The sequence below is a fragment of the Carcharodon carcharias genome, chromosome 11 (genome assembly GCF_017639515.1).
Source record: "Carcharodon carcharias isolate sCarCar2 chromosome 11, sCarCar2.pri, whole genome shotgun sequence".
Taxonomy (NCBI): domain Eukaryota; kingdom Metazoa; phylum Chordata; class Chondrichthyes; order Lamniformes; family Lamnidae; genus Carcharodon; species Carcharodon carcharias.
Genome location: NC_054477.1, coordinates 59,379,349 through 59,406,059, shown reverse-complemented (window position 1 = coordinate 59,406,059; position 26,711 = coordinate 59,379,349). Strand labels below are relative to the sequence as shown.

At 45.6% G+C, this 26,711-nt stretch overlaps 1 protein-coding gene across 3 annotated transcripts in view; it reads right to left on the bottom strand.

The window, feature by feature from the left end:
• Positions 1 to 26,711, bottom strand: part of cenpj (centromere protein J) — a 96,355-nt gene that overhangs the window by 58,442 nt on the left and 11,202 nt on the right. For all 3 annotated transcript variants that reach the window (XM_041199821.1, XM_041199823.1, XM_041199824.1), the window contains exons 2-6: positions 23,045 to 23,548; positions 15,986 to 16,109; positions 10,484 to 10,582; positions 9,613 to 9,778; positions 8,580 to 8,697 (exon numbers count right to left, since the gene is read on the bottom strand). In XM_041199821.1, the coding sequence (XP_041055755.1) occupies positions 8,580 to 8,697; positions 9,613 to 9,778; positions 10,484 to 10,582; positions 15,986 to 16,109; positions 23,045 to 23,539 (1,002 nt within the window). In that variant the 5' untranslated portion in view covers positions 23,540 to 23,548. The remainder of the gene's footprint in view (positions 1 to 8,579; positions 8,698 to 9,612; positions 9,779 to 10,483; positions 10,583 to 15,985; positions 16,110 to 23,044; positions 23,549 to 26,711) is intronic.

The following is a 26,711-nucleotide window of genomic DNA, read 5'->3' as shown; positions in this document are numbered from 1 at the left end:
TTCAGACTGGAGGGAGTATACAGTGTTCCCCAGGATTCAGTTTTAGGAACGCGGCTGTTTTTGATATCGATTAATGATTTGGACTTGAGGGTACAGGAAATAATTTTGAAATTTGCTTATGACACAACTTTAAATATAATAATAGACGTTAAAAGGACATAAACAAAAACAGAATTACCTGGAAAAACTCAGCAGGTCTGGCAGCATCGGCGGAGAAGAAAAGAGTTGACGTTTCGAGTCCTCATGACCCTTCGACAGAACTTGAGTTCGAGTCCAAGAAAGAGTTGGACTTGAACTCAAGTTCTGTCGAAGGGTCATGAGGACTCAAAACGTCAACTCTTTTCTTCTCCACCGATGCTGCCAGACCTGCTGAGTTTTTCCAGGTAATTCTGTTTTTGTTTTGGATTTCCAGCATCCGCAGTTTTTTTGTTTTTAAAAGGACATAGCCAGGCTAGTGAAATGGGCAGACATATAACAGATGAAACAAAAACAGAATTACCTGGAAAAACTCAGTAGGTCTGACAGCATCGGCGGAGAAGAAAAGAGTTGATGTTTCGATTCCTCATGACCCTTCGACAGAATGTTCTGTCGAAGGGTCATGAGGACTTGAAACGTCAACTCTTTTCTTCTCCGCCGATGCTGCCAGACCTACTGAGTTTTTCCAGGTAATTCTGTTTTTGTTTTGTATTCCCAGCATCTGCAGTTTTTTGTTTTTTGTATATAACAGATGAAATTCACTGCAGAAAAGTGAGGAGATATATTTTGAGAAAAAACAGTTCAAGAAGGCAGTTAGGAAGGCTAATGGTATGTTGGCCTTTATTGCAAGGGTTCGAGTACAGGAGTAGCAAAGTCTTGCTTCAATTGTATAGAACCTTCGACGACACCTGGAGTACTGTGCACAGTTTTGGTCCCCCTGCCTTAGGAAAGATATTATTACCACAGAGGGAGTGCAATGGAGGTTCACCAGACTTGTTCCTGGGCTGGTAAGACTGTCCTATGGAGAGAGATTGGGGAAACTGGGCCTGTATTCTCTAGAGTTTCGAAGAATGAGAGGTGATCTCATTGAAACCTACAAAATACTTAAAGGGATAGACAGGTTAGATGCAGGTAAGATGTTCCCACTGTTTGGAGAGTCTAGAACCAGGGGGCACAATTTCAAAATAAGGGGGAAGCCACTTAGGACCAAAATGAGGAGATTTCTTTTCACTCAGAGGGTTGTGAACCTTTGGAATTCTCTACCCCAGCAGGCAATGGAAGCTCAGTCATGGAGTATGATTGAAATAGAGATCATCAGATTTCTAAATGTCAATGATGTAAAGGGATGTGGGGGTAGTGTGGAAAAAGGCACTGAAGTGGATAATCAGCCATGATCATATTGAATGGCGGAGCAGTCTCAATGGGCTGAATTGCCTTCCCCTGCTCCTACGTTCCTATGTGGCAAGGTCAGCATTTATTGGATTGCTCTCTAAAAGAGCCAGAAAGACTTGATTGTCTGAAGGGCCATCTTTTGTGCTATATTATTCTATAATTCTATGACTGCAAACAGTTTGAGATGTCATATGCTCGTGAAAGTTATTACATGAATGCAAGTTCTTTCTTTACAATCCTTCTCATTTGAGCTGTGCAAGTACCATGAATTCATGAATCCTCAGTCTTTATCCTCACGTTTCCTTTGATAGACTGCCTAACACCAGGGAACGTCACAGACAAGCCTGATCTTCTGTGAATCTGTATGCACGAGAACATAAGCTTGATTATTTGCTTACTCACTCATGCTCAAACGCAAAAACAAACTATAGATGTGCAGGATTAGCTGGAATAAGAGACTGGGATTTAAAGACATGGAACATTATTTACAAGGAAAAATTTTTGTAACTTGAAATTTAACCAAGAAACAAGGAAGTTAATGAAGGGTCTATTTTCTGTTAAAAAAATTCTAATTCACTGAAAAATTCTACAGACAGAATAAAGTATGCTATAGGTAACTTCTGCCCTTTATCTCAGAACGTGTAGGAATGTACTATTTAATTATTTTTATCAGTCAAGTGACCGATGTTGACAATAGACCTCATCTTTGACTCTTTTGCAACAAATTTTATTTAAATTTTACTTAAGTATTAGTGAAGAAACACCTGTAATCTGAAAGTTTTGTTTCAGTAAAAGACTGGACGTAATATTGACTTTCAGTAATGAAGGCTCCAGAGTAATTATTTTATTAGTTAAGTTAATGAGAAGAGTGGCCCAGACTCCTGTTTCAGTCAAATTAATACTAGAGTAGAACATCATGAGGACACATCAGTTCCAGTTTCAATGGAAAAATTAAGAGCTAAAAAAGACAAAAGGTCGAATCGTCCCTGAATTGCACTAAGTGCGGTTGCAAAATGATGTTTTTCCCACTGGCCGCAATGGTGAGGTTTCATGCCATATCGTCCGCTCTCCAGCGTGTCATGCCTCATTAATAATGCATTCATAGTAAAGATGCCAGATTGTTGGCAGGTAGGCTTGGATTTGCCCATCACCCCATGACCTCAGCACTTCCTCGCTGCAGGCACCATATTTAAAGCGCACTAGAGCGCAGCCTACTTCATGTCTACAGACCAGGACTGCTCCCGGTGACAGATGGCCCCAAAAGCAAAGAAGACGGCAGTCCCCAAATTTAGTGACACCTCAGCACAGTGACTTTTGAATGCTGTTGAGGCCTGCCGCGATGTCCTCTACCCCAGGTCTGGCCACAGGAGGTCCACTAGAGTCACAAATATGGCCTGGGAGGCGGTGGCAGCGGCGTTCAACGTCAACAGGACGCAGGAAGAGGATGAATGATCTCATCTGTTCCGCCAGGATGTCAATCACCTCATCACTCTCAACACACACTCCGAAACCCATCACACATCCATAGGGATCTCACACCTGAAGGGACAACACCACCAATTCTCACACACACACATCTTCACATCTCCATCAGGCTCATATCCTCTGGAGCTTATGCCCTCATCCCACCCATGGCTCTCCACTCACCACACAAACATTCCATGAAGTGCCATGTGTCCTGCTCACACTCTCTCCACCTGTTTTCATGCAGGAGAAGCTGGCTCACCGAAGCAGGGAGAGGTCCCAAAGCTGAGTAGGAGTGGCCAACACTATACCCCTCACTCACTTTGAGGAGCATGCCATCTCATTGACCGGTGAGGACATGAACCTTGCCTGCAGCGGCGGCAAGACAGTCAGCGAATACCCACGTGAGGAGCCTGCACCTCATCATCCCTCTATCAACGCAACTGCGAGTGCTCTCTCTCCTGCTTTTGGCTCTGCTGCCATGCACTAATTACCTCTACTTTGGTTCACAGGAGAGCTCTGCCAAGTGACTGACGGCTTCAGCCAGCCAGTCCCTCAGCTCCATCCGGGTCCTCACCTCCTCCATTGAAGAGCTGGAAATAAGCAGCCTGGAAGACCCATTATAGCGCTTACCCACACCCTCCACCAGCGCAGAGACACACACAACTCGGTGGGACCTAGATGTAGGGCAGGCTCAGGTTCACAACCTGGTGGTCACTGCACATATAGGTGTCCACAGCAGGAGGAGGCAGGTTCAGCCAAGCCCCCCCGGAGCTCAGAGGACTGCTGGGGAAGAGGCATTTGTCAGGTCAATGATGAGTGTCTGGATTTGGCCTTCCCAGTCATCGTGGAGAATCAGCAGAAGGCAGGGGAACATCACATAGAGCTGCTGTAGGCCCTCAACAAAGTAGCACGCAAGCCAGAGGAGTGCGTCCGTCTGCTCCCTGATGAAGTGGTGCCTGCATGTGCGCGCATGGAGGTCTCCATTGGAAGGATGGCAGACACCATGGGGACGCCGGTCCAGCAGAATGTGGAGATGCACTCCTTTATGGTAGCCATGGATGAGTTCCTACAGTGACAATGCGAGGGGGAAATTGGGCACCTCGAGGTCCCTCCAGGTGCTTCTTCCCCTCAAGGAGTCAGGCTGGGCCCTCGGGCACCCGAAGGGAGAAGCGGCAGCTGGACGCCCCTGGGTCAACCAATCAGGAATCTCAGAGGCTGTCCGCTCCTTCCGAGTCCACCCCTGCAGTGGATGTCAGGGCAGCACATCGAAGACTTGGTGGGCCTAGAAAAGTTAATAACTTTGATCGCAAGTATAATCTGTAAATATCCTAGTACTGAATAATGATCCCCCCGACGTGACTGTGTGTGTGTGTGTGTCTGTCTGTCTGTCTGTGTGTGTTGGGGGGGAGGGGGGGCAGGACCTGTTGGAGCCTCATGCGAGCACTCTCCCAAGCACACGGAGCCTTCATCCATCACAGTCATCTCACTGTCCCACGCATTTTCAATGCTGCCTGCTGGGGTTCTCTTTCAGTTGTCCATCTGTGTTCACCTGCATCTCCGCCACCCACTGATTACACTCCCATGCAGCACCTGTGCCCGTCCAACACAAGGCTTCGTTCACTTTCAATTTGCATAGTATACTAGTCATTAGGTTTTCAATAAGCCACCCCATCCTATCTTCTCCCGCAGTCACCCAAGTCCTTTCCTCCATCACAGTCAATCACCTTTGACCTCCCCACTGTTACCCTACCGCCTGAACCCTTCTCCTTCACAAACGTCCAGGTGAATGTGCACGTTCCCTACCTTCCTGAAAATCCCATCTTCATCCACATTGACCTCCCCGACCTCCTCCTTCCCACTCCAGGGTCCGTGTTTGCCTCCGTACCTTCACCAACCGTTCTCGCCGTTCCTTCTGCCGGTACCGATGCACCCACCCTCCAACCCTAATGGCTCCCTCTGTCCCTGGTGAAGGCGATGATTCACCATGGTTCACGATGAGTGAAGCCAGAGCCAAGTCCACGGCACCCATGGGTGGCTCAGCTGCACAGGAGGGAAGGAAGAAGAGTGGAAGAGCAATAGGGTACTCAATAGTTAGGGGAACATACAGCCATTTCTGCAGTCACAGACATGACTCCAGGATGGTACGTTTCCTCCCTAGTGTCAGGGTGTCATTGAGCGGCTGCAGCACATTCTTATGGGGAGGGGTGAACAACCAAGGATCATGTTCCACATCGGTACCTACAACATAGATAGGAAGAGGGATGAAGTCCTGAAAGCTGATTTGAAAGAGCTAGGGGAGAGATTAAAAAGCAGGACTTCAAAGGCAGTAATCTCAGGTTTGCTCCTAGTGCCATGTGCTAGCAAGTAAAGAAATAGGAAGATACAGAAAATGAATGCATGACTGGAGAAAAAGTGCAGGATGATGGGCCTTAGATTTCTGAGGCACTGGGACCAGTTCTGGGGAGGTGAGACCTGCACAAGGCAAATAGGTTACACCTTAGCAGGACCTGATCCAATATCCTCACTGGAAGATTTGCTCGTGCTGTTGCGGAGGGTTAAACTAACTTGGCAGGGGGATGGGCATCAGAGAAGGAATTCAGGTAGGAGAGAAATGAAGCTAGTAATGGTAGGACGAAAAGTAGTAAACAAAATTGGAAGACAGCTGAAACAAAGGCCAGCATCAAATAGGGTCAAAATACAGAAAAAAAATTTAAAAGGCAAAATTATCTGAACGTACACAGCATTCGCAGTTAGGCAGCTGAATTAATGGCACAAAATGGAAACAAATAGGTATGATCTAATTGCAATTACAGGGACATGGCTGCAAAATGACCAAAGGCTAGGAACTGAGTGTTCAAAAGTATTCAACTTTCAGAAAGGATAGGCAAAGAGGTGGAATAGCGCTGTTAATAAAGGATCTTCCGGGTTGAGTGGAGCCAAGAAACAGCAAGGGGCAGCAAACATTGGTGGGAGTTATTCATAGGCCACCAAACAGTAGTGGTGATGTAGGGCACGGTATAAGTCAGGAAATGTAACAAGGGTAATACAGTAATCAGAGAGGACCTTAATCTACCTATAGACTGGATAAACCAATTAGCACTAATGATGTTAAGGACAATTTCCTGGAATAGATACAAGATGGTTTTGGCTTGGCCTAAATAGCCAAGTGGTTATGGTACTGGGCTTGTAACCCCAAGATCAAGAGTTCAAATCTCACAATGGCAAAACTATGAAACAATGTAACTTCATCTGAATAGGAACAGATGAAAAAAACGTGTTTGTACTCGAAAGAGTTACAAGATGGTTTTCTAGAACATTTGTTGAGGAGCCAACTAGGGAATGGGCTTTTTAGATAAAGTATTGTACAATGAGAAATTAATAATCTCATTGTAAAGGAGCCTCTAAGGAACAGTGATCATAATATAATAGAATATTACATTAAGTTTGAAAGTGATGTAGGTCAATCCGAAACTAAATCTAAACAAAGAAACTATGAAGGTATGACAGGAAAGTTGGCTGCAGTAGACTGGGGAACTACATTAAAAGGTATGACGATAGACAGGCGATGGCTAGCATTCAAAGAATTAATATGTGGTTTTACAATGAATATATATTTCTCTGATGCACAAAATCCCAACAGGAAAAGTGATCCAACTGCGGCTAATAAGAGAAGTTAGAATGTTGTATTAGATCAAAGGAAGAGGTGTATAAAGTTGCCCAAAAAAAGTAGTAAGCCTGAGGATTGGGAGCTTTTTTGAAATTCAGCAAAGGAGGACCAAGAAACTGATAAAAGAAAAAATAGAATATGAGAGTAAACTAGCAAGAAACACAAAAACAGACTGTAAAAACTTCTATAGGTATGTAAAAATGAAAAGATTAGCAAGGCAAATGTGGGTCCATTATAGGCAGAAACAACAGAATTTATAATGGTGAAAAAGGAAATGATTAAAAAAACAAATAAATTTTGTGTCTGTCATCATGGAGGAAGATGCAAAAAAACCCAGAAATACAGAAATGGGAATGAGGAACTGAAGGAAATCAGTATTAGTAAAAAGTAGTACTGAGAAATTTATGAGACTGCAAGTTTATAAATCCCCTGGACCTGATAATCTACATCCCCATGTGCTATAGAGATAGGAGTGCATTAGTGGTCATCTTCAAAAATTCTTTAGATTCTGGAATGCTTTCTGCAGATTGGAAGGTAGCAAATGCAACCCCACTATTTAAGAAAGGATGGAGAGATAGAGAGAATGGGGAACTACAGACCTGTTAGCCTGACATCAGTAGTGGGGAAAATGCTGGAATCTATTATAAATGATGTGATAACTGAACACTAAGAAAATAATTGCAGAATTGGGCAGAGTCAGCATGGATTTATGAAAGGGAAATCATGTTTGACAAATCTGTTGAGAGATTTTTTTTGAGGATGCAACTAGCAGAATTGAGAAGGGGGAACAAGTGGATGTGGTGTATTTGGGTTTTCAGAAGGTGTTTGATAAGATCCCACACAAGAGGTTAGTAAACAAAATTAATGCACATGAGATTGGGGGTAATATACTGGCAAAGATCAGTGCTTGGGCCCCAGCTATTCACAATCTACATCAATGATTTGGATGTGGAGTCCAAATGTAATATTTCCAAGTTTGCTGATGACACAAAACTAGATAGGAATTTGAATTGTGAGGAGATTGCAAAGAGGTTTCGAGGGGACTTAGACTGGCTAAGTGAGCAGTCTAGAATATGGCAGATGGAATATAATGTGAAAAAATGTTAAATAATCTACATTGGTAGGAAATCTAAAACACGAGAGTATTTTTTAAATGGTGAGAGATTGGGAAGTTTTGATGTCCAAAGTGACCTAGGTGTTCTTGCTCATGAATCACTGAAAGCTAGCATGATAATGCAGCAAGCAATTAGGAAAGCAAATGGTATGTTGGCTTTTGTTGCTAGAGGATTTAAGTATAGGGGTAAAGGTGTCTTGCTACAAATTGTATAGATTTTTGGTGAGAATGCACCTGGTGTATTGCATACAATTTTGGTCTCCTTACCTAAGGAAAGATATACTTGCGATAGAGGTTCACCAGACCAATCCCTGGAATGGCAGGATTGTCCTATGAGGAGAGATTGAGGAGACTAGGTCTGTGTTCTCCAGACTTTAGAAAAATGAGACACGATCTCATTGGAACATGCAAAATTCTTACAGGGCTCGGCAAGGTAGATGTAAGAAGGATGTTTCCACTGGCTGGTGGGGGGCGTGGAAGGGTCTAGAACCACAGGACACAGTCTCAGAATAAGAGGTAGATCATTTAGACTGAGATGCGGTGTAATTTCTTTACTCAAAGGATGGTAAATCTTTGGAATTCTCTATCTCAGAGGTCTCTGGAGGCTCAGACATTGAGCATGTTCAAGACAGAGATCAATAGATTTATAGATAGCAAAGATTTGTAAATATCAAGGAATATGGGAACATTGCAGGAAAATGGTGTTTGAGGTTGAAGATCTAAGTGAATGGCGGAAAATGGCAAATGGAATATAATGTGAAAAAATGTAAAGTTATCTAAAATGCAGACTCAAGTGGCTGTGCGGCCTACTCCTGTTCCTATGTTCCTAATACACTTGCATTTTAAGCAATATCAGTTAACCTGCAATTTATCTGTTGATTTTATATAACAAATGTAGCTTCACAAATCTCAAATAGTACATTTAATTTTATGCATTCTGGATCAACTGTTCCAAAAACAAACCTGTGACTGCTTCAGTTTAAGTTGCTGCTGTTTCAGTCTCTCTTCTTCCATTTGCATCTGTTTCTCTAAGTATTCTTCAAAGGTTTCCTTTCTTACATCCACTCCTGGTTTAATTGGTCTATTAAAAAAAAGCATAATTTTTGAATTACCCAAGTTTAATCAACGGTCAATAACCTTTGCAGTTTGTATACCTGCTTATATATAAAACATTTTAAGCTAAAAAGTGTAAAACTGATGTATGCATTTTCATTAACGTTTTAATCCACTGCAAATATACAATTGTCTTTTTAATTCATTCATGGAATATGGGCATCACTGGCTAGGCCAGCCATTCATTGCACTTCCCCAATTGCCTTCAAGAATGTGGCAGTGAGCTGCCTTCTTGAACTGCTGCAGTTCATGTGGTGTAGATACATCCCACAGTGCTTTTAGGAAGGAGTTCCGGGGTTTTGACCCAGTGAGAGTGAAGGAAAGTGATATATTTCCAAGTCAGGATGGTGTGTGGCTTGGAGAGGAACTTCCAGGAGGTGTTGTTCCCATGCATCTGCTACCCTTGTTGAAGCCTCTGACCTGCTCTTGTAGCCACAGTATTTATATGGCCCTAGTCCAGTTCAGTTTCTGGTCAACTGTAAGCCCCAGGATGTAGATACTGGGAGATTCAGTGATGATAATGCCATTGAATGTCATGGGGCAATGGTTAGATTCTCTCGGAGATTGTCAATGCTTAGCACTTGTGTGATGCAAAGGTTACTTGTCACTTGTTAGCCCAAGCCTGGGTATTGTTCAGGTCTTGCTGCATTTGGACATGGACTGCTTCAGTACCTGAGGAGCCACGAATGGTGCTGAACATTGTGCAATCATCAGGTAACGTCCCTAATTCCGACCTTATGATGAAAGGAAGGTCACTGATGAAACAGCTGAAGATGGTTGGACCTAGGACGCTAATTATTATAATATTTTATACAATTAAGTTTTTGACAATCATACTATTAATATTGGCAATAAAATATAATGGTTCAAATTTTTCTTTTACCTTTCCTCTAAAGCTGTAAAGGATGGAGGATGATTAGAATCATGCTTTTCAGATGGAGATTGAAAGAAAGATGCACTTGTGGAATCTTTATTATTTTGATGTGTGTCTAAAGGTTCTCTTGAAAATGAACATCCTGAGTTTGGTTCATCATGAACTTCGTTCTCATCTACAAAAGATTTTTTTCAAAATCAGGAATGCACATATTTTGTAGGTCTTCACAATATTTGTATCCTGTACTTGCACTTCATTTGGAATATCTTGAACTATATCTAAGTAACAATTTTGCAAGGAAGAACTTGCATTCATAGCACCTTATCATACCTCTCAAACATTCCAAACACTTCATATACAATGAATTACATTATGTGTTATGTGAATAAATACAGCAGCCATTTCGTGCATGAGATCCCTCAAACTACAACAGATAAATGGTATTTTTGATGTCCTGTTTGAGGAAGGATTGTTGGACAGGAAACCAATAGAACTTTGCAATTTTTCTAAATAATGACCAACAGAATCACTGAAGGAGTTGCACCCCTCTACAAACGTTGCAGCCCATCACTGCTGAATGCCAGTGGTCACTTTAGATTATATGCTCAAATGAATTTTGAATCTTCTGAATCAGGTGCGAGTGTCTACAACTGAATCAAACTAACATTTGGAAATTTTGTTCTTTGACAACATTTATTTTCAGTCCCTTAATACTTGATGTAACCCCAATTTCAATACTATTTCACACTGAAAATATTCATCTGCCTCCCATAAGTTAGATTTTTTTAATAAATATATAAAAGATAATAGCATATTTCTGAGGGCTATATTAATAATCCAAACCACAATTTTAATGTATGCTACACCTTTATTTGCTTACCTTCAAGGATAGCATCCTCTTGCTCAGTATGCTCTCCAACTTGCTGGACAGCTTGAATAGGATGTTTTTTTTCCATATTTTGCAATTTACTTAAAGTATCTGGAAAAGAGTGATGGGAGGACAAATGTTTGAAAAGTTCAAATAAAAAGAGCAATTTCCACCAGTGTTTGATAAGGAAAGGTAGAGAGATATCCAAGTATTCCTGGACAACATGCATATGGCTTTCAGGATCTCAAAAAGTTCTTTGAAGATCCAGCATGGGAGAAGTGCTAACCTAAATCATGCTTGTGGTCCTAGAATTGCTCAAGTTATTTCCGCTAAAAGACACAAGTGTGAAAGGATGGCCTTTAAAGATGAGGACGCATGAACAGTTTATCGAAGGTGTCTAATTCTTGAGCGTCTGTCTCAGACCATTTCAGTTGCCAGGGTTGCAGTTTTATAGTTAAGTGCTAGCTTACTTCCCATAAGTTGAGATGCAACAAAACTAAGGTATTGCAATGTAATCTCCAATCAGCCCAAAGACTTAGATGCTTCTTGTGTCTAAGTGTCTAATGACACGAGGCATAGCACATGCATATGCCCATTTCCGTAGCTAGTTTTTTCTGGAATAGATCACCAGTCTGTTGCCAGAGGCTATAGCTTGAGAGGCGCTACTCCACATCAAGCATGGCCAACCAGGAGGCTTATCTGTTCTTACCATCTGCCATAGGTGCACTGGAAGGATTTACAGGTTGATAATCAACCTGTTTGACCATGTTACAAACACACTTTCCATGGTCACCAAGTCCTCAAATCCAGGGCTTCTGGTTCAGAGGTCAGGGACGCTACCCTTTCCACCACAAGACCTCCTCCAAAGCCTTATAAGAATAAAACCTTATAAGAATGAATCTGTGAACAAGTCACCAGATAAAAAGTGAACAGAAGTCAAAAGGGTGGATTACAGAACAAAATCACTGTATGGGCAAATTATGTCAATACCCCAAAATGAAACATAACTACATTAAAGGCAATTTTATATATCTACACAAGCCCAAGAATATTAAAATTAAATAAAAAGATATGAATGACATTTACATTTGTAGACAGCATATTTTACTATCAAGTAGCAATCTTATATTTGGAAAGCATTGATCTGTACTTTACATAAAGAGCAAAATAAATTTAGTTTTATGTTGCATAATTAAGTCATAAATCTACATATATTAAAAACCTTAAGTTTGTAAACAATCTCAGTCTTGCAAACACCTGACTTCCTATTGTCACATTTTTGTACCTACTTTTTCCTTTACAAATTGCTATAATCAATTACATTTGTATCTCACTTATGTAAACTTATGCTGTAAATATACCATCTGGCTCAGAGGAGCTATATTTCCAGTCTGCAAACAGATTCACATTTTTCCTCCCCAGCTGTCACTTGTTTTCTCTAAACTATTTTCCTTTAGTATTGCTGAAAAAGAAACATGTTGTTGAAGATTTCATCTTGCGCTCATTAGGGCAGATGTAAGAATGCCAAATTTCAAAGGGAGCAACAATTTATACTGCAAGAGAAAAGGGTGCTGATTGGTTGGCAAGTTGACTTTGATCAAGGAATTGCCATGGAACTACTGTTCCCCACACTTTTGTTTAATTCAAAATAAGTTGCAGTATTTGGACATGTTCCCTTTGCCCACAGAGGACAGGTCCCTGCATATGAATAGATGTAGCTTTCAGCAAGCATAAGTGAGCCACATTGCGAGCCTAGCTGATGATCTTAAATTGATTGTTAGTGCAATTTTTAGCATACCCAGGATTGTTTAGCATATACTAACATACGAATTAGGAGTAATAGGAGTAGGCCACTTGGCCCCTCGACTCTGCCCTGCCATTCAACATGGTCAGGGCTGATGTGTTTTGTAACCTCCACTCCATGTTCCTGCCTACCCTGATAACCTTTTAGCCCACTGTTTATCAAGAATCTATCTAACTCTGCCTTAAAAATATTCAAAGACTCTGTTTCCACTGCCTTTTGAGGAAGAGTTCCAAAGACTCATAATCCTCAGAGAAAAAAATTCCTCCTCATCTCTGTCTTAAATAAGCGACCCCTTATTTTTAAACCCTGACCCCTAGTTCTAGATTCTCCCACAAGAGGAAACATCCTCTCCACATCCACCCTGTCAAGACTCCTCAGGATTTTAAAGGTTTCAATCAAGTCATCTCTTACTCTTCTAAACTCCAGTGAATACATCCTAACTTGTCCACCTTTCCTCATAAGGCAACCTGCCCATTCCTGGTACTGGTCTAGTAAACCGTCTCTGAACTTCTTCCAATGCATTTAATCCTTCCATAAATAAGACAACCAATACTGTACACAGTGCTCCACATGTGGTCTCACCATGCCCTGGACACCTGAAGCATAATCTCCCTACTTTTGTAACCAATTCCCTTGCAATAAATGATAACATTCTATTGCTTTCCTAATTATTTGCAGTACCTGCATACTAACCTTTTGTGGTTCATGCACTAGGACACCCAGACCTCTGAGTCTCAGAGCTCTGCAACCTCACCATTTAGATAATATGCTTTTTTTATGCTTCTTTTTTATTCTTCCTGCCAAATGCACAATTTCACATTTGCCCACATTATACTCCATTTGCTAGATTTTTGCCCACTCGCTTAACCTATATCTCTTTGTAGCCTCCTTACATTCTCTTCACAATTTACCCTCCATACCAAGTCATTTATATAAACTGTAAAAAGTTGAGGCCCCAGCACTGATCCCTGTGCCACACCACTGGTTACATCCCACCAATCAGAAAAAGACCCATTTATGGCTACCCTCTATTTCCTGTTAGCTAGCCAATCTTCTGTCCATGTCAATATGTTACCTCCTACCATGAGCTTTTATTTTCCACAGTAACCTTTGATGCGGCACCTTATGAAATGCCTTCTGGAAATCCAAGCACAGTACACCCATCAGTTCCCCTATATGCATAGCACATGTGACTCCTTCAAAGAACTCCAATAGGTTAAACATGATTTCCCTTTCACAAAACCATGCTGAATCTGCCTGATTACCTTGAATTTTTCTAAGTGCCCTGCTATATGTTGTTCAATTGCAGAATCACATCTAGAAATTATATTCTGAGTTCTGCAAGCACAGACTGGCTTAGTACAGTCAGTACTCTGCCTATTGTGAACAGCCAAAGGGACATCTTGTTTGATACGATCCGCCAGGTGTTGGGACATATGGCCTATGTACCTCACATTGCACCGGCATGGAAATTCACATATCACCTTACTCACTTGCGTGGTAGGCAGAACAACTTTTCGACTTGACAGCAGTATCCTGTTAGTGGAAAATACCACTCACGTTGCTTCTACATAATAGCAGTGTGAAATGGCTCGCTTCACTTTCTGCAATGCTCATTTTCTTTGAGCTTTTTCTGCATTGTAATTTGAACGTTTTATCCTTTGTGAAAATCAAAATTCTGCAGTTTATTCTGGATGCTCTTCTTTCCTTTGGCCTGCAGTGATACTGCCTCTCTTAACACCATAAAATGGCTTTCATTGCAGATTTTTGCATAAAACACTTCCAATTGTGATTTTCTCACCCCAATGCCTAGGGCTAGTTGGCACACTGGCACAACTATCTTATAGGGTTACTAGGACTGGTTTGGCATATTCCTAGAGATTAGACCACGTGATATTGAGGAATTCGAACACAACACACCTCAAGCGATGCTTAATCACATGACATTTGCCCAGTTTACATATGTTACTGTATCTGCCTTAATTTCTTGTCTAAATTTCACCATGATCCAAATAAAATATTCTATATTACTTATACAGCAAGATGAATAATAATTTAAGTTAAAAAAAGACTTGCAACTATGTAGCACCATTCAGGACCACCAGATATCTCAAAGCACTTCATACAGACAATGCAGTACTTTTGAAGTATAGTCATTGTTGTAATGTACAGAAAATAGCAGCCAATTTTCACATAGCAAACTCCCACAAACAGCAGTGTGATAATGCTGTTTGGCGGGATAAATATTGGCCAGAACACTAGGAATCACTCCCCTGTTCGTCTTCAAAATTCATAGGAACTTCTACAGCCACCAAGGAGACAGACTGGGTTAGAGTTAAGACAGGGCCTTAGTTTAAACATCTCATCTGAAAGACGGTATGTCTGGCAATACTAAACTGGAACATCAGCTTTGACTTTTGTGAGCACAAAAAATAGAAAATACAAAGATTGATAGATAAGTAATGCTTCAAAAGAAAACTTCTATAATGTTTCTATGTTATTAGCTGCAATGAGAAAAAACAAGATACCACTAATTCAGTGCAACATTAATACAAGTAATAGTAACTTAAAAGTTTTTGTACAATTTTATGACTTTTTAAAACAATACAAAGCAAGCTACTAAAATTTTTTAAAAACTCAATTCGTTTCACTAACTCTGAAGCCCAGCTTCAGGGAAGTGAGGCTCAGTCCTCAGGGAGAAGCACCAAAGCTGCCTGACTTCTGGGGGGAAAAAAAAGAGGACTGCAAAACTCCAGAGAACATGGTTTTTGTAGCATCCTGGACTACTGATTTGACATGGGGGTAAAGCTAAAAGATATGTGGCAGAGTTTGAGTCTAGCAGCACCAAAATTAACAGGCCTGATAAAACAGGCTGATATATTTATAATGATCCAGTGGATGCACACTATATGCCATGCTCATTGTTTTGTGCAGTTGACATATTGTTCAACAGCTGTCAATAAATGATTAAGTTTAATTATTATAACAAACTATATTTTTAATTTCTGTTGCATTAGGAATTCACCAAAGCTCCTCAAACAGCACTTTCCACTACCATCTAGAAGGATAAGGGCAGCAGATAGATGGGAACATCACCACCTAGAAGTTCCCCTCCAAGTCACTCACTATCCTGACTTGGAAACATATCACCATTCCTTCATTGTCGCTGGGTCAAAATCCTGGAACTCCCTTCCTAACAGCACTGTGGGTGCTACACCACATGGACTGCAGTGGTTCAAGAAGGCAGCTCACCGCCACCTTCTCAAGGGCAACTAGGAATGGGCAATAAATGCTGGCCCAGCCAGCGAAGCCCACATCCCGTGAATGAATAAAATAAAAATTAGTGCAACAATACCTACATGGGTGGCCTCCTGTGTTGTAACCATTCTACTGTTCTCTTTTGTTTCAAATTGTTTCCCTTCCCTATACTGACTGTGTGCAGCGTTTTTAAAGGGTTCTTTTCAAGCTCTGGTACAGTACATGAATTTTATTGCCCATTATTTCATATGTTTGAAAGTTAATTTCCTCTGTGCAGTCATGTATATTTCATTAACCGTAAATTTGAGTTATTCGCAATAGAGTTTAAAAACCAATTAATCAAATGATGTGACCATTTTCAAACTAGGCATGTTCAGTAATAGAATGTATGCTATCTACCAAGAAAAAATAACCAAAAACAACATTTCTTAATATGTAAATTTCTTCTCTACCTGTAAATCCTTGTTGTGTTCCAATAAGACCAAGTAGCGTCTGTTGTTCATGCTCTAGTCGCTGAAGCTGTTCCAGATGTTGTTTCTTCAGTTGCTCTTGCCTTTCCTGTTGCCACTCTCTTAACTGGATAAGGAATTGCACAATTAGTGTCTAATTATCAGTGTTCCAAGATTTAAAAGCCACAAAGTTCTCAGTTGTGTTTTTTTAATACAAAGCATTTCAACAACTGACTGTTAACAATCTTAAGCAGGAAGATTTGACATTTACTTCCTTGTAATTGGAGATCTATGAAATCACCAAAATAGACCAGATGGGATTAGTGCAAGTAAAAAAGACAGGAAAGAAAACAAGATGAAAAAAAGGCAAAACAAGATATGTTAAGAATTTATAAAATAATTGCTTATTCAAGATATAAATATTTTTATGGCTCAGCATCAGTGATACTTGCTAACTAACAATAAAAGGATATTTATGTCTTATGTACATCTTTCCTATAACTTCATTCTTCTCCATGTTGTTTGCACCCAGAAACATTTACTGAAAAATAGTGAATTAACTAGAGCAAATCATAAGCTTTTTGCTATAAGAATTAGAGAATAATAGTCATCGTTAATAGGATTCAAACTGGTTGCAAAAGCAGAAACCAATGCACAGAGCTTTTCTTCACTGAGGCTGGGATTTTCCAGTCCCAACTGCAGCAGGTGTAATGGCAGATGATGGGGGTGGGGGGAACACAATATGGCGGAACCTGAAAAACCAGTTTCCCACCAGTGTAAAATGACTGCAGGAATGTGCACTCCTGCCCATTATGGCGGGGTCCCTATTCCCACCAGAGGTTGGTGTGAAGCTGTTTTGCATCCCATTAATGAGCTGAAGATAAAGCCCTAACCAGAATTACACCCCGCCCCCCCACCCCCGCCCAATCCAATTATCCACACTGACAGCGGAATATAACGCTGGTCTAGAACATGCCCAGACCAATGTGGCATGGACATGTCTGGACTCACCGGGAAAGCGGCCTGGGGCAGCTTGCGGAGAGTGGAAGATGGAAGCCTCTAGTGACGGTGGACCCTGGAATACCAGGGTGGACAGAGCATCTGCAACATGGATCTTCACCCTGCAGAAGCTCCCAGGACGTGGATCTTCATGCCGCAGATGCTTGGCTGTATAAGATACTGTTGGGCAGCGATAGTTTGCACTGGGGTGGTGGGGGAACTACACAGGACAGGAATGAAGAAGTGGGGTGGGTGTGCAGGTCTGTCAGGGGGCAGGTGAGGTTGGGAGTGGTAGGTGAAAGAGAGAGGTACTGTGGGGGTCGTAGAATGGGTGAGGTGGTTTGGGGAGCAGGAGGGTGAAAAGGGCCATGATGGAGTGCAGGTGTGAATGGGCATGGGTGGGGGAAAAGAGGGGACAGGGGCTCAGAGGGAGGGATCCACGGTGTCAATTGATTAAGACCTGGGGGACATACTGATGGAATTGTTGATAGGAAGGGATAGTGAGGTTAAAGGGGGCAGTGGGAGTTGGTAGGGTGGAAGGGTGAGGGTGCTGCGATGACGGATGAAGGGATGCTGAGGGTTGTTGGTGGAGATATGGAAGTAAAATCGGATTCTAGAGGTCAGGAAGATGGTTGGGGGGGATATTTATTGTTGCGGAGGTGGCCTCCTCGGAAAGTAGGGGGTATGCACATTTACCAGTGCGGGATGGAGGATGATGGGAGAGGGCTGTAGGGTGACTGTGGGGAGGTCAAAGGTTATAGCAGGGGAGGATGTTATTTACGGGGGGAGGTTGGAAGGTGTTGGATACTACCTGAAAAGTCACTCGCACCATGACCACTTGCAATTATCTAGAGCCTCTAGGTGGAGATCCCAAGATGCTGCATGTGAGCTGGGTCATCAGGGGTGGGCAGAGCACAAGGTCAGCTCAACTGGACAACTGAAGGGGAACCCCAGCACGTAGTACTGATAATGCTAAGGCATTTCAATAGCTGAGCATGTGAAGGGCAAAGGCTTCTTCCACATGCCTTGCAAGGACACTGGCAATGGTTCTTGACCCATCAATGTCAGTCTGTCCCTGTCCCACGAAACTCATTTCTTCCCATCTTGACTCCATTTTCTCTCCTCTCGTCCAGTCTCTTCACACCTACATTCGCAATTCCTCTGATGCCCTACGTCATATCAACAATTTCCAGTTTTCTGACCCTAACGGCCTCCTCTTCACTATGGACATTCGTCCTGCTACACCTCCATCTCCCACCAGGATGATCTGAGGGCTCTCCGCTTCTTCCTTGAACAGAGCCCTGAACAATCCCTATCCAGCACCACTCTCCTCCACCTGGCTGAACTTGTTCTTTCAATAAACAATTTCTCAAGATAAAAACAAAACGCTGCGGATGCTGAAACTCTGAAATAAAAACAGAAAATACTGGAAAAACTCTTCAGGTCTGGCAGCATCTCTCCTCAAACTTGTCTCATTTCCTTCAAATAAAAAGTGTGGCTATGTGCATGGGGCCCAGTTATGCCTGTCTTTTTGTGGAGTATGTGGAACATTCCTTCTTCCAGTCCTACTCAGGTCCACAACTCTTTTTCCGGCATATCGATGATTGATCGGTGCTGCTCCATGCTCTCATCTGGACCTGGAAAAATTTATCCATTTTGCTTTGAATTCCCACCCCTCTCTCACCTTCACATGGTCCATCTCCAACACTTCCCATCCATTCCTTGACCTCTTTGTCTCCATTTCTGGTGATAGACTGTCTACCAATATTCATTACAAACCCACCAACTCCCACAGCTTTCTCGACTACAGCTCCTCACACCCTGCTTCCTATAAGGACTCCATACCATTCGTCCAGTTTCTCCACCTCCATTGCATCTGTTCCGATGACGCTACCTTCTAAAACAGTGTTTCTGACATGTCTTCCTTATTTCCAAACCAAGAGCTCCCCCTACTGTGATTGACAGGGCCTTCAACCGTGTCCAATCCATCTCCCACAACTCTGCCCTGACCACTTCCCCTCTCTTCTAGAACCATGATAGGGTCCCCCTTGTCCTCACTTTTTACCCCAGCAGCCTCTGCAATCAAAAGATTATTCTCTGCCATTTCTGCCAACTCCAGCATGATGCCACCACCAAACACATCTTCCCCTCAACTCCCTCCCCTGTCAGCATTCCATAGGTACCATTCCCTCCATGACGCCCTGGTCCATTCCTCCATCACCCCCAACTCCTCATCCCCTTCCCAAAAAACCTTCACATGCGGTCGTAGAAGGTGCAACACCTGCCCCTTTACCTCTTACCCCTCCAAGGCCCCAAACACTCCTGTCGGGTGAAGGAGCACTTCACTTGCACCTCCTTCAATCTGATATACTGTATTCACTGCTCCCACTGTGGACTCCTCTACACTGGGAAGACTACATGCAGACTGGGTGCCTGCTTTGCAGAGCACCTTCACTCAGTCCACAAGCATGGCCCAACCTTGTTGGCGCTTCCATTTCATATCACCATCTTGCTCTCAAGCTCACATGTGCATCCTTGGCCTGTTGCAATGTTCTAGTGAGGCCCAATGCAAACTGGAGGAACAACATCTCATCTTCTGATTAGGCACTTCACAACCTTCTGGTCCTAATGCTGAATTCAACAACTTCAGACCATGAACTCTCCTCCACCTTGACCCCATTTTTAATCCAATTTTTTTCCCAACCAACCACCCTCCCCGCCCCAAGTGCCATCTGTCACTTGCTCTTATGCTTTGCTTTCACAGAGCACTGACCCTGGTTCTGCTATTAACACCTTTATGCCACCATTGGCACCTTCCTTAGTCTTTTAGTGACCAGCTTGCCCTGTTGTCTTAGATGACCTTGGCTTCCTCTGGAGACTCGAAGCCTGAAGGGCCCCAGTTTACTTTGGCTCTCCTGCTGTGGGGCAGCTGCTCCCTCTGGGGTCACAGAGGATGAAGCTGAAGGGGTCACAGGCAAGGGGGGTTCCGAAGGGCCGGACACAGAGTCCTGAGTGGAGGTCCCAGGGGTGTGCAATAACTGCTTCTCCTCACTGTTTGCCCGAGGGCCTCTTCCTGACTCCTTGAGAGGAAGGGGAACTTGGAGGGAGGGTAAGGTGCCCTGCCCCCTTGTTGCATTGCCACAGCAAGATTTCACCCATGGCTACAGTGATGGAGTGCAGGTCTGCATGTATCTCCAACAGAAACGTGACGTTCTGCTGAACGAAGTAATACATGGCTTTCGCCATCCTCCCCATGGAGACCTCCATGAATGCACAGGTCAGAAACACTTCAGCAGAAAGCGTGCGGATGGACTCCTCCACCTCATGTGCTACTCTGTTGAGAGCTTCTGCCATCTCTCCCTCCTCCTCTCACTGCATCTCCAGTATCTTGTGCAGCGCCAATCCCAGAGGCTCGTCATCTAACTTGGATATCACAGATGCCTCTTCCCCAGCAGTCCTCTTGGCTGACCCTGCCTCCTCCTGCTGCAGCCATGTGTCAGTGCAGTGATCACCAAAATGCAAGACCCTGCCTGAATTAGATCCAGTACCAATCAGGGTGTGTATCTCTAGGCTGGTGGGGGGTGCAGGTGACTGCTGTGATGGCTCTACAGATGCACTCTCTTTGTCCTCTCCAATATCCTCAGTCCTTTGTGGGCTGGAGGCACTGCTGAAAGGGCTTCTTCCTCTGGCCTTCCCCTCTTCCTACTGGCACCTGTAAGTGAGAGAGGAGAGAGCAAGTGACTGCATAAGCTGCATCCAATATGGAAGAATGCATGACCCTTAGGTTTCTATGCGATTACATTATGCATGGATCCTTTCTGGATGAAGGCCGCCTGCCAACCTCGCCATCTGCACAGGCTCACTTCAGTTCCTCCCCTGCCAGCTCGGCTGCCCACTCCTTGAACTCTAAGGCTCCTCAGTTCTTGTCTTCTCTCTCTCTCTCTCCTGTTGTGCCGTAACATTTCCTGCGCAGAGAGAAGATGGGGTTGACAGCAATTGGATTTCAGATATCTTTCTCCTGCTTCCACTCTTACAAATAACGCACTGGATTGTGTGCCATGTGATTGATGCACTGCAGGTTGTCCAGAGAGGTTCTGGGGCAGCAACCTCCAAAACAGTGAGCCTATGCAGATAGAAGAATAAGACTCACAGAGGCATGTCATTCGCAAAGTTTGCTGGTGCCCTCAACGCCTAACCTCCTTCCCCAGTCCAATCGCACTGACTGCATCTGAGCACTGTGTGGGGAAGGGTCAGGGATGCACAGTGGCCTCTCCACCTGCAGGCTACATGGACTGCAGTGGAGCTATAAGGCATCACCTTTTCATGTTGAGTAGCTCTTTTATGCATGGGCTGCGTGGATGGTGCCTTTGCCACTGAAGTCCATGTTCCCACTAGCATTCAATGAGGCGAGTGTGGGTTTACTTTCTCTGGCAGTATGAGTGAAGTCATTCATCCATTTCCAGCACTGCAGGGCAGTCCACCGATGGAAGCCATGGGCACTGACCACCTTGGCAACTTCCTCCCATGCAGGGTTGGTCACATGGCTTGGCCTCCTTGGGATACAGGATGCCCCTCCTGGCCTCCACTGCATCGAGCAATACGGCACAACGAGAGAAGCATCGTTGAGTCTGGGGGTCGGAGTTCCTTGGGAGCGCCATGCCATCTCCTCCTTCCACAGTGGGCTCGCGACAAAGAAGTCAATGTGTGGGCACCTTTTAAATATGGCGCCCAGATATGATGGCTGGGCACGCGTCATCCAGCCTACCCCACCACGTAATACGCAGGAAATACCCAACAGCATAATTAATGAGCCCAGCATCACGCGATTTGGCGCAAATTCCCACCAGGCGCTGTGGCAGGAAACACTCCCAGTTCCTGCCCCCGCCAAGGGACTTGAGCCCAGAATGGAAAATCCTAGCCTGAAAGTTTGTTGACTTGTGCAGTCTCTCAGCTCTCCTTCCAGTGTCCCAGCTATCCCCTTCTTATATGTGCTCAATTAATACCCATCACTTGTTTCTCTTAACCATAACAAACATGAACGTAATTTGATAAGACAGTAACAGTCACTGGCCTCTTTCTGTGCTGTAAAATTCTACGATTCAATTGTGTATTTTCTTTGCTTTTTTTCTTCATTGTTCTGTGTCAAAAAATTTCAAGAACTCTTCGATCAATATGGATACATTTATAGTTGGATGGCAACTAAATAGGATTACAGTGCGAAAGCATCCTACAGCTAATGAAATACATCTGAAGTGCAATTACTGCATAATACAGGAAACATTGTAGCCAATTTGCTGATACCAGAGAGATTAAAGACCTATTACTCTTTTTAGTGATATTGGTTGAGGCCTGGACATTAGTGAGAATTCCCCTGCTCTTCTTCCAATAGATCCCTGAAACCTTTTACTTCCACCTGATACAGCAGATAGATCTTGAATGTGATATCAGTACCGCACTGAAACGTCTGCTGCGATTGTGTGCTCAAGTCTCTGGAGTGGGGCTTGAAACCACAACTTTCTGTCTCGAGTGCTGCCACTGAGCCAAGGCTTATGCAGGCGGTCCAATGGGGACTGTAATCTTTAAAAGGCATGAGGACTGGGGAAGATGTTAGGAAAGAGAAACACACAGTAATGTGAAATTATAAAAGTCAAGAAAGAGCACACTGAAAAGCAAACATATTATAGCTGGAAACTTCAATAAAAGATAGACAAGCATTGGAAAAACTTCCCAGGTCTGGCAGCTCCGAAGAAGTCATATTGTTCCAGAAATGTTAACTCTGTTTCTCTCTCCACAGATGCTGCTAAGCCCGCTGAGCTTTTCCAACACTTACTTTTTATTTTAGATCTCCAGCAGCTGCAGTATTTTGCTTTTATTATACTTGGAGCCATTTTCTTTAATCATAACTCGAAAGGTGACAATCTTGATTCAAAAAAATTCTGATCGCAGGAGTTACAGAAAATCTTCATTTCCAGTTAAACTCTGGACTTTCACATTGTACAAAAATAGCTGCTACGTTAGATGATAATGTGCACAAAGGAGTAAATAAATCTTTATAGTACAGACCTGTTCAAGTCTTTGTATGAGAGCATTATTGCAGGTGATCTTTTCTTCAGCTTGCTTCACTGCCTCATTGTTACAACACAATAAGCCATTTTGGGATGAAAATGTGTGCTGTGTCATATTTGAGTGAAGGTCTGAAGTCAATGAACCATTGATTTCATAAGTAGTGGATTCCTTTCCATTTGGTATCTTCAAATTCAAAAGAGGCTCATCACGAAGAGAGTCAATGCTGGTGCAGCTGCTGCTATTTGAGAACTGAAGTGGAGCAAACTGAGCAATGAATGAGTCATCAGCGCTTCTACATTCGTGAGCAAATGTGTTGGTATCATTGAAGGAAAAAGGAGCATTCAATATTACTCCTGCACGAGTAACATTTGTCGTCCACTCGGCCAAGAAATTTTGTCCTTGGTTGTTAATCACTGCAGACATTTTAAAATTTTCCATCAAATTTTTTGATCCGGGAAAAATGTTAAATTCTGGCTTTGCTGTCCCAAGCATTTCACAATTCTGCAAAAAAAAAAAGTTATCTGCAAAAGTTAAAATATGGTACTTCTCAAAAGGTTCAGAATAAAATTAAAATCCTGACAAAATTCCTCCAAAAGTTCCGAAATTCTTCAACAAACAGCTCAGTCAAACAAAGTTCTAACTCTGTTGTAAACTGAATTTACCGCAGCACAACTGGAACAGGGAGAGACAGAGCGGGGGAGGGCGAGAGAGATCCAGAGGGGGGGAGGGCGAGAGAGAGACAGAGGGGGGGAGGGCGAGAGAGAGACAGAGGAGGGGAGGGCGAGAGAGAGACAGAGGAGGGGAGGGCGAGAGAGAGACAGAGGAGGGGAGGGCGAGAGAGAGACAGAGGAGGGGAGGGCGAGAGAGAGACAGAGGGGGGGAGGGCGAGAGAGAGACAGAGGGGGGGAGGGCGAGAGAGAGACAGAGGGGGAGGGAGAGAGAGAGACAGAGGGGGAGGGAGAGAGAGAGACAGAGGGGGAGGGAGAGAGAGAGACAGACGGGGGGAGGGAGAGAGAGAGACAGACGTGGGGAGGGAGAGAGAGAGACAGACGTGGGGAGAGAGAGAGAGAGAGACAGACGGGGGGAGGGAGAGAGAGAGAGACAGACGGGGGGAGGGAGAGAGAGAGAGACACAAACGGGCGAGGGAGAGGGAGAGAGACAGATGGGGGGAGGGAGAGAGAGAGAGACAGAGGGGGGGAGGGAGAGAGAGAGAGACAGAGGGGGGGAGGGAGAGAGAGAGAGACAGAGGGGGGGAGGGAGAGAGAGAGAGACAGAGGGGGGGAGGGCGAGAGAGAGACAGAGGGGGGGAGGGCGAGAGAGAGAGAGAGGGGGAGGGCGAGAGAGAGAGAGAGAGGGGGAGGGCGAGAGAGAGAGAGAGAGGGGGAGGGCGAGAGAGAGAGAGAGAGGGGGGGAGGGCGAGAGAGAGAGAGAGCGAGGGGGGAGGGAGAGAGAGAGAGAGAGAGGGGGAGGGCGAGAGAGAGAGAGAGAGGGGGAGGGCGAGAGAGAGAGAGAGGGGGGAGGGCGAGAGAGAGAGAGAGGGGGGAGGGCGAGAGAGAGAGAGAGAGGGGGAGGGCGAGAGAGAGAGAGAGGGGGAGGGCGAGAGAGAGAGAGAGAGGGGGAGGGCGAGAGAGAGAGAGAGGGGGAGGGCGAGAGAGAGAGAGAGGGGGAGGGCGAGAGAGAGAGAGAGAGGGGGAGGGCGAGAGAGAGAGAGAGAGGGGGAGGGCGAGAGAGAGAGAGAGGGGGAGGGCGAGAGAGAGAGAGAGGGGGAGGGCGAGAGAGAGAGAGAGGGGGAGGGCGAGAGAGAGAGAGAGGGGGAGGGCGAGAGAGAGAGAGAGGGGGAGGGCGAGAGAGAGAGAGAGGGGGAGGGCGAGAGAGAGAGAGAGGGCGGGAGAGAGAGAGAGAGAGAGGGCGGGAGAGAGAGAGAGGGGGGAGGGGCGAGAGAGAGAGAGAGGGGGGGGCAAGAGAGAAAGAGAGGGGGAGGGCGAGAGAGAGAGAGAGGGGGAGGGCGAGAGAGAGAGAGAGGGGGAGGGCGAGAGAGAGAGAGAGGGGGAGGGCGAGAGAGAGAGAGAGGGGGAGGGCGAGAGAGAGAGAGGGGGGGAGGGCGAGAGAGAGGGAGAGCGAGGGGGGAGGGCGAGAGAGAGAGCGAGCGAGGGGGGAGGGCGAGAGAGAGGGAGAGCGAGGGGGGAGGGCGAGAGAGAGAGAGAGAGGGGGGAGGGCGAGAGAGAGAGAGAGAGGGGGAGAGCGAGAGAGAGAGAGAGAGGGGGAGAGCGAGAGAGAGAGAGAGAGGGGGAGGGCGAGAGAGAGAGAGAGAGGGGGAGGGCGAGAGAGAGAGAGAGGGGGGGGGCGCGAGAGAGAGAGAGGGGGAGGGCGAGAGAGAGAGAGAGAGGGGGAGGGGCGAGAGAGAGAGAGAGGGGGGGTAGAGAGAGAGATAGAGGGGGAGGGCGAGAGAGAGAGAGAGGGGGAGGGCGAGAGAGAGAGAGAGGGGGAGGGCGAGAGAGAGAGAGAGGGGGAGGGCGAGAGAGAGAGAGAGGGGGAGGGCGAGAGAGAGAGAGAGGGGGAGGGCGAGAGAGAGAGAGAGAGGGGGAGGGCGAGAGAGAGAGAGAGAGGGGGAGGGCGAGAGAGAGAGAGAGAGGGGGAGGGCGAGAGAGAGAGAGAGGGGGAGGGCGAGAGAGAGAGAGAGGGGGAGGGCGAGAGAGAGAGAGAGAGGGGGAGGGCGAGAGAGAGAGAGAGAGGGGGAGGGCGAGAGAGAGAGAGAGAGGGGGAGGGCGAGAGAGAGAGAGAGAGGGGGAGGGCGAGAGAGAGAGAGAGGGGGAGGGCGAGAGAGAGAGAGAGAGGGGGAGGGCGAGAGAGAGAGAGAGGGGAGGGCGAGAGAGAGAGAGAGAGGGGGAGGGAGAGAGAGAGAGAGAGGGGGAGGGCGAGAGAGAGAGAGAGGGGGAGGGCGAGAGAGAGAGAGAGGGGGAGGGCGAGAGAGAGAGAGAGAGGGGGAGGGCGAGAGAGAGAGAGAGGGGGAGGGCGAGAGAGAGAGAGAGGGGGAGGGCGAGAGAGAGAGAGAGGGGGAGGGCGAGAGAGAGAGAGAGGGGGAGGGCGAGAGAGAGAGAGAGGGGGAGGGCGAGAGAGAGAGAGAGAGGGGGAGGGCGAGAGAGAGAGAGAGGGGGAGGGCGAGAGAGAGAGAGAGGGGGAGGGCGAGAGAGAGAGAGAGGGGGAGGGCGAGAGAGAGAGAGAGGGGGAGGGCGAGAGAGAGAGAGAGGGGGAGGGCGAGAGAGAGAGAGAGGGGGAGGGCGAGAGAGAGAGAGAGGGGGAGGGCGAGAGAGAGAGAGAGGGGGAGGGCGAGAGAGAGAGAGAGGGGGAGGGCGAGAGAGAGAGAGAGGGGGAGGGCGAGAGAGAGAGAGAGGGGGAGGGCGAGAGAGAGAGAGAGGGGGGAGGGCGAGAGAGAGAGAGAGAGGGGGAGGGCGAGAGAGAGAGAGAGGGGGAGGGCGAGAGAGAGAGAGAGGGGGAGGGCGAGAGAGAGAGAGAGGGGGAGGGCGAGAGAGAGAGAGAGAGGGGGAGGGCGAGAGAGAGAGAGAGAGGGGGAGGGCGAGAGAGAGAGAGAGGGGGAGGGCGAGAGAGAGAGAGAGGGGGAGGGCGAGAGAGAGAGAGAGGGGGAGGGCGAGAGAGAGAGAGAGGG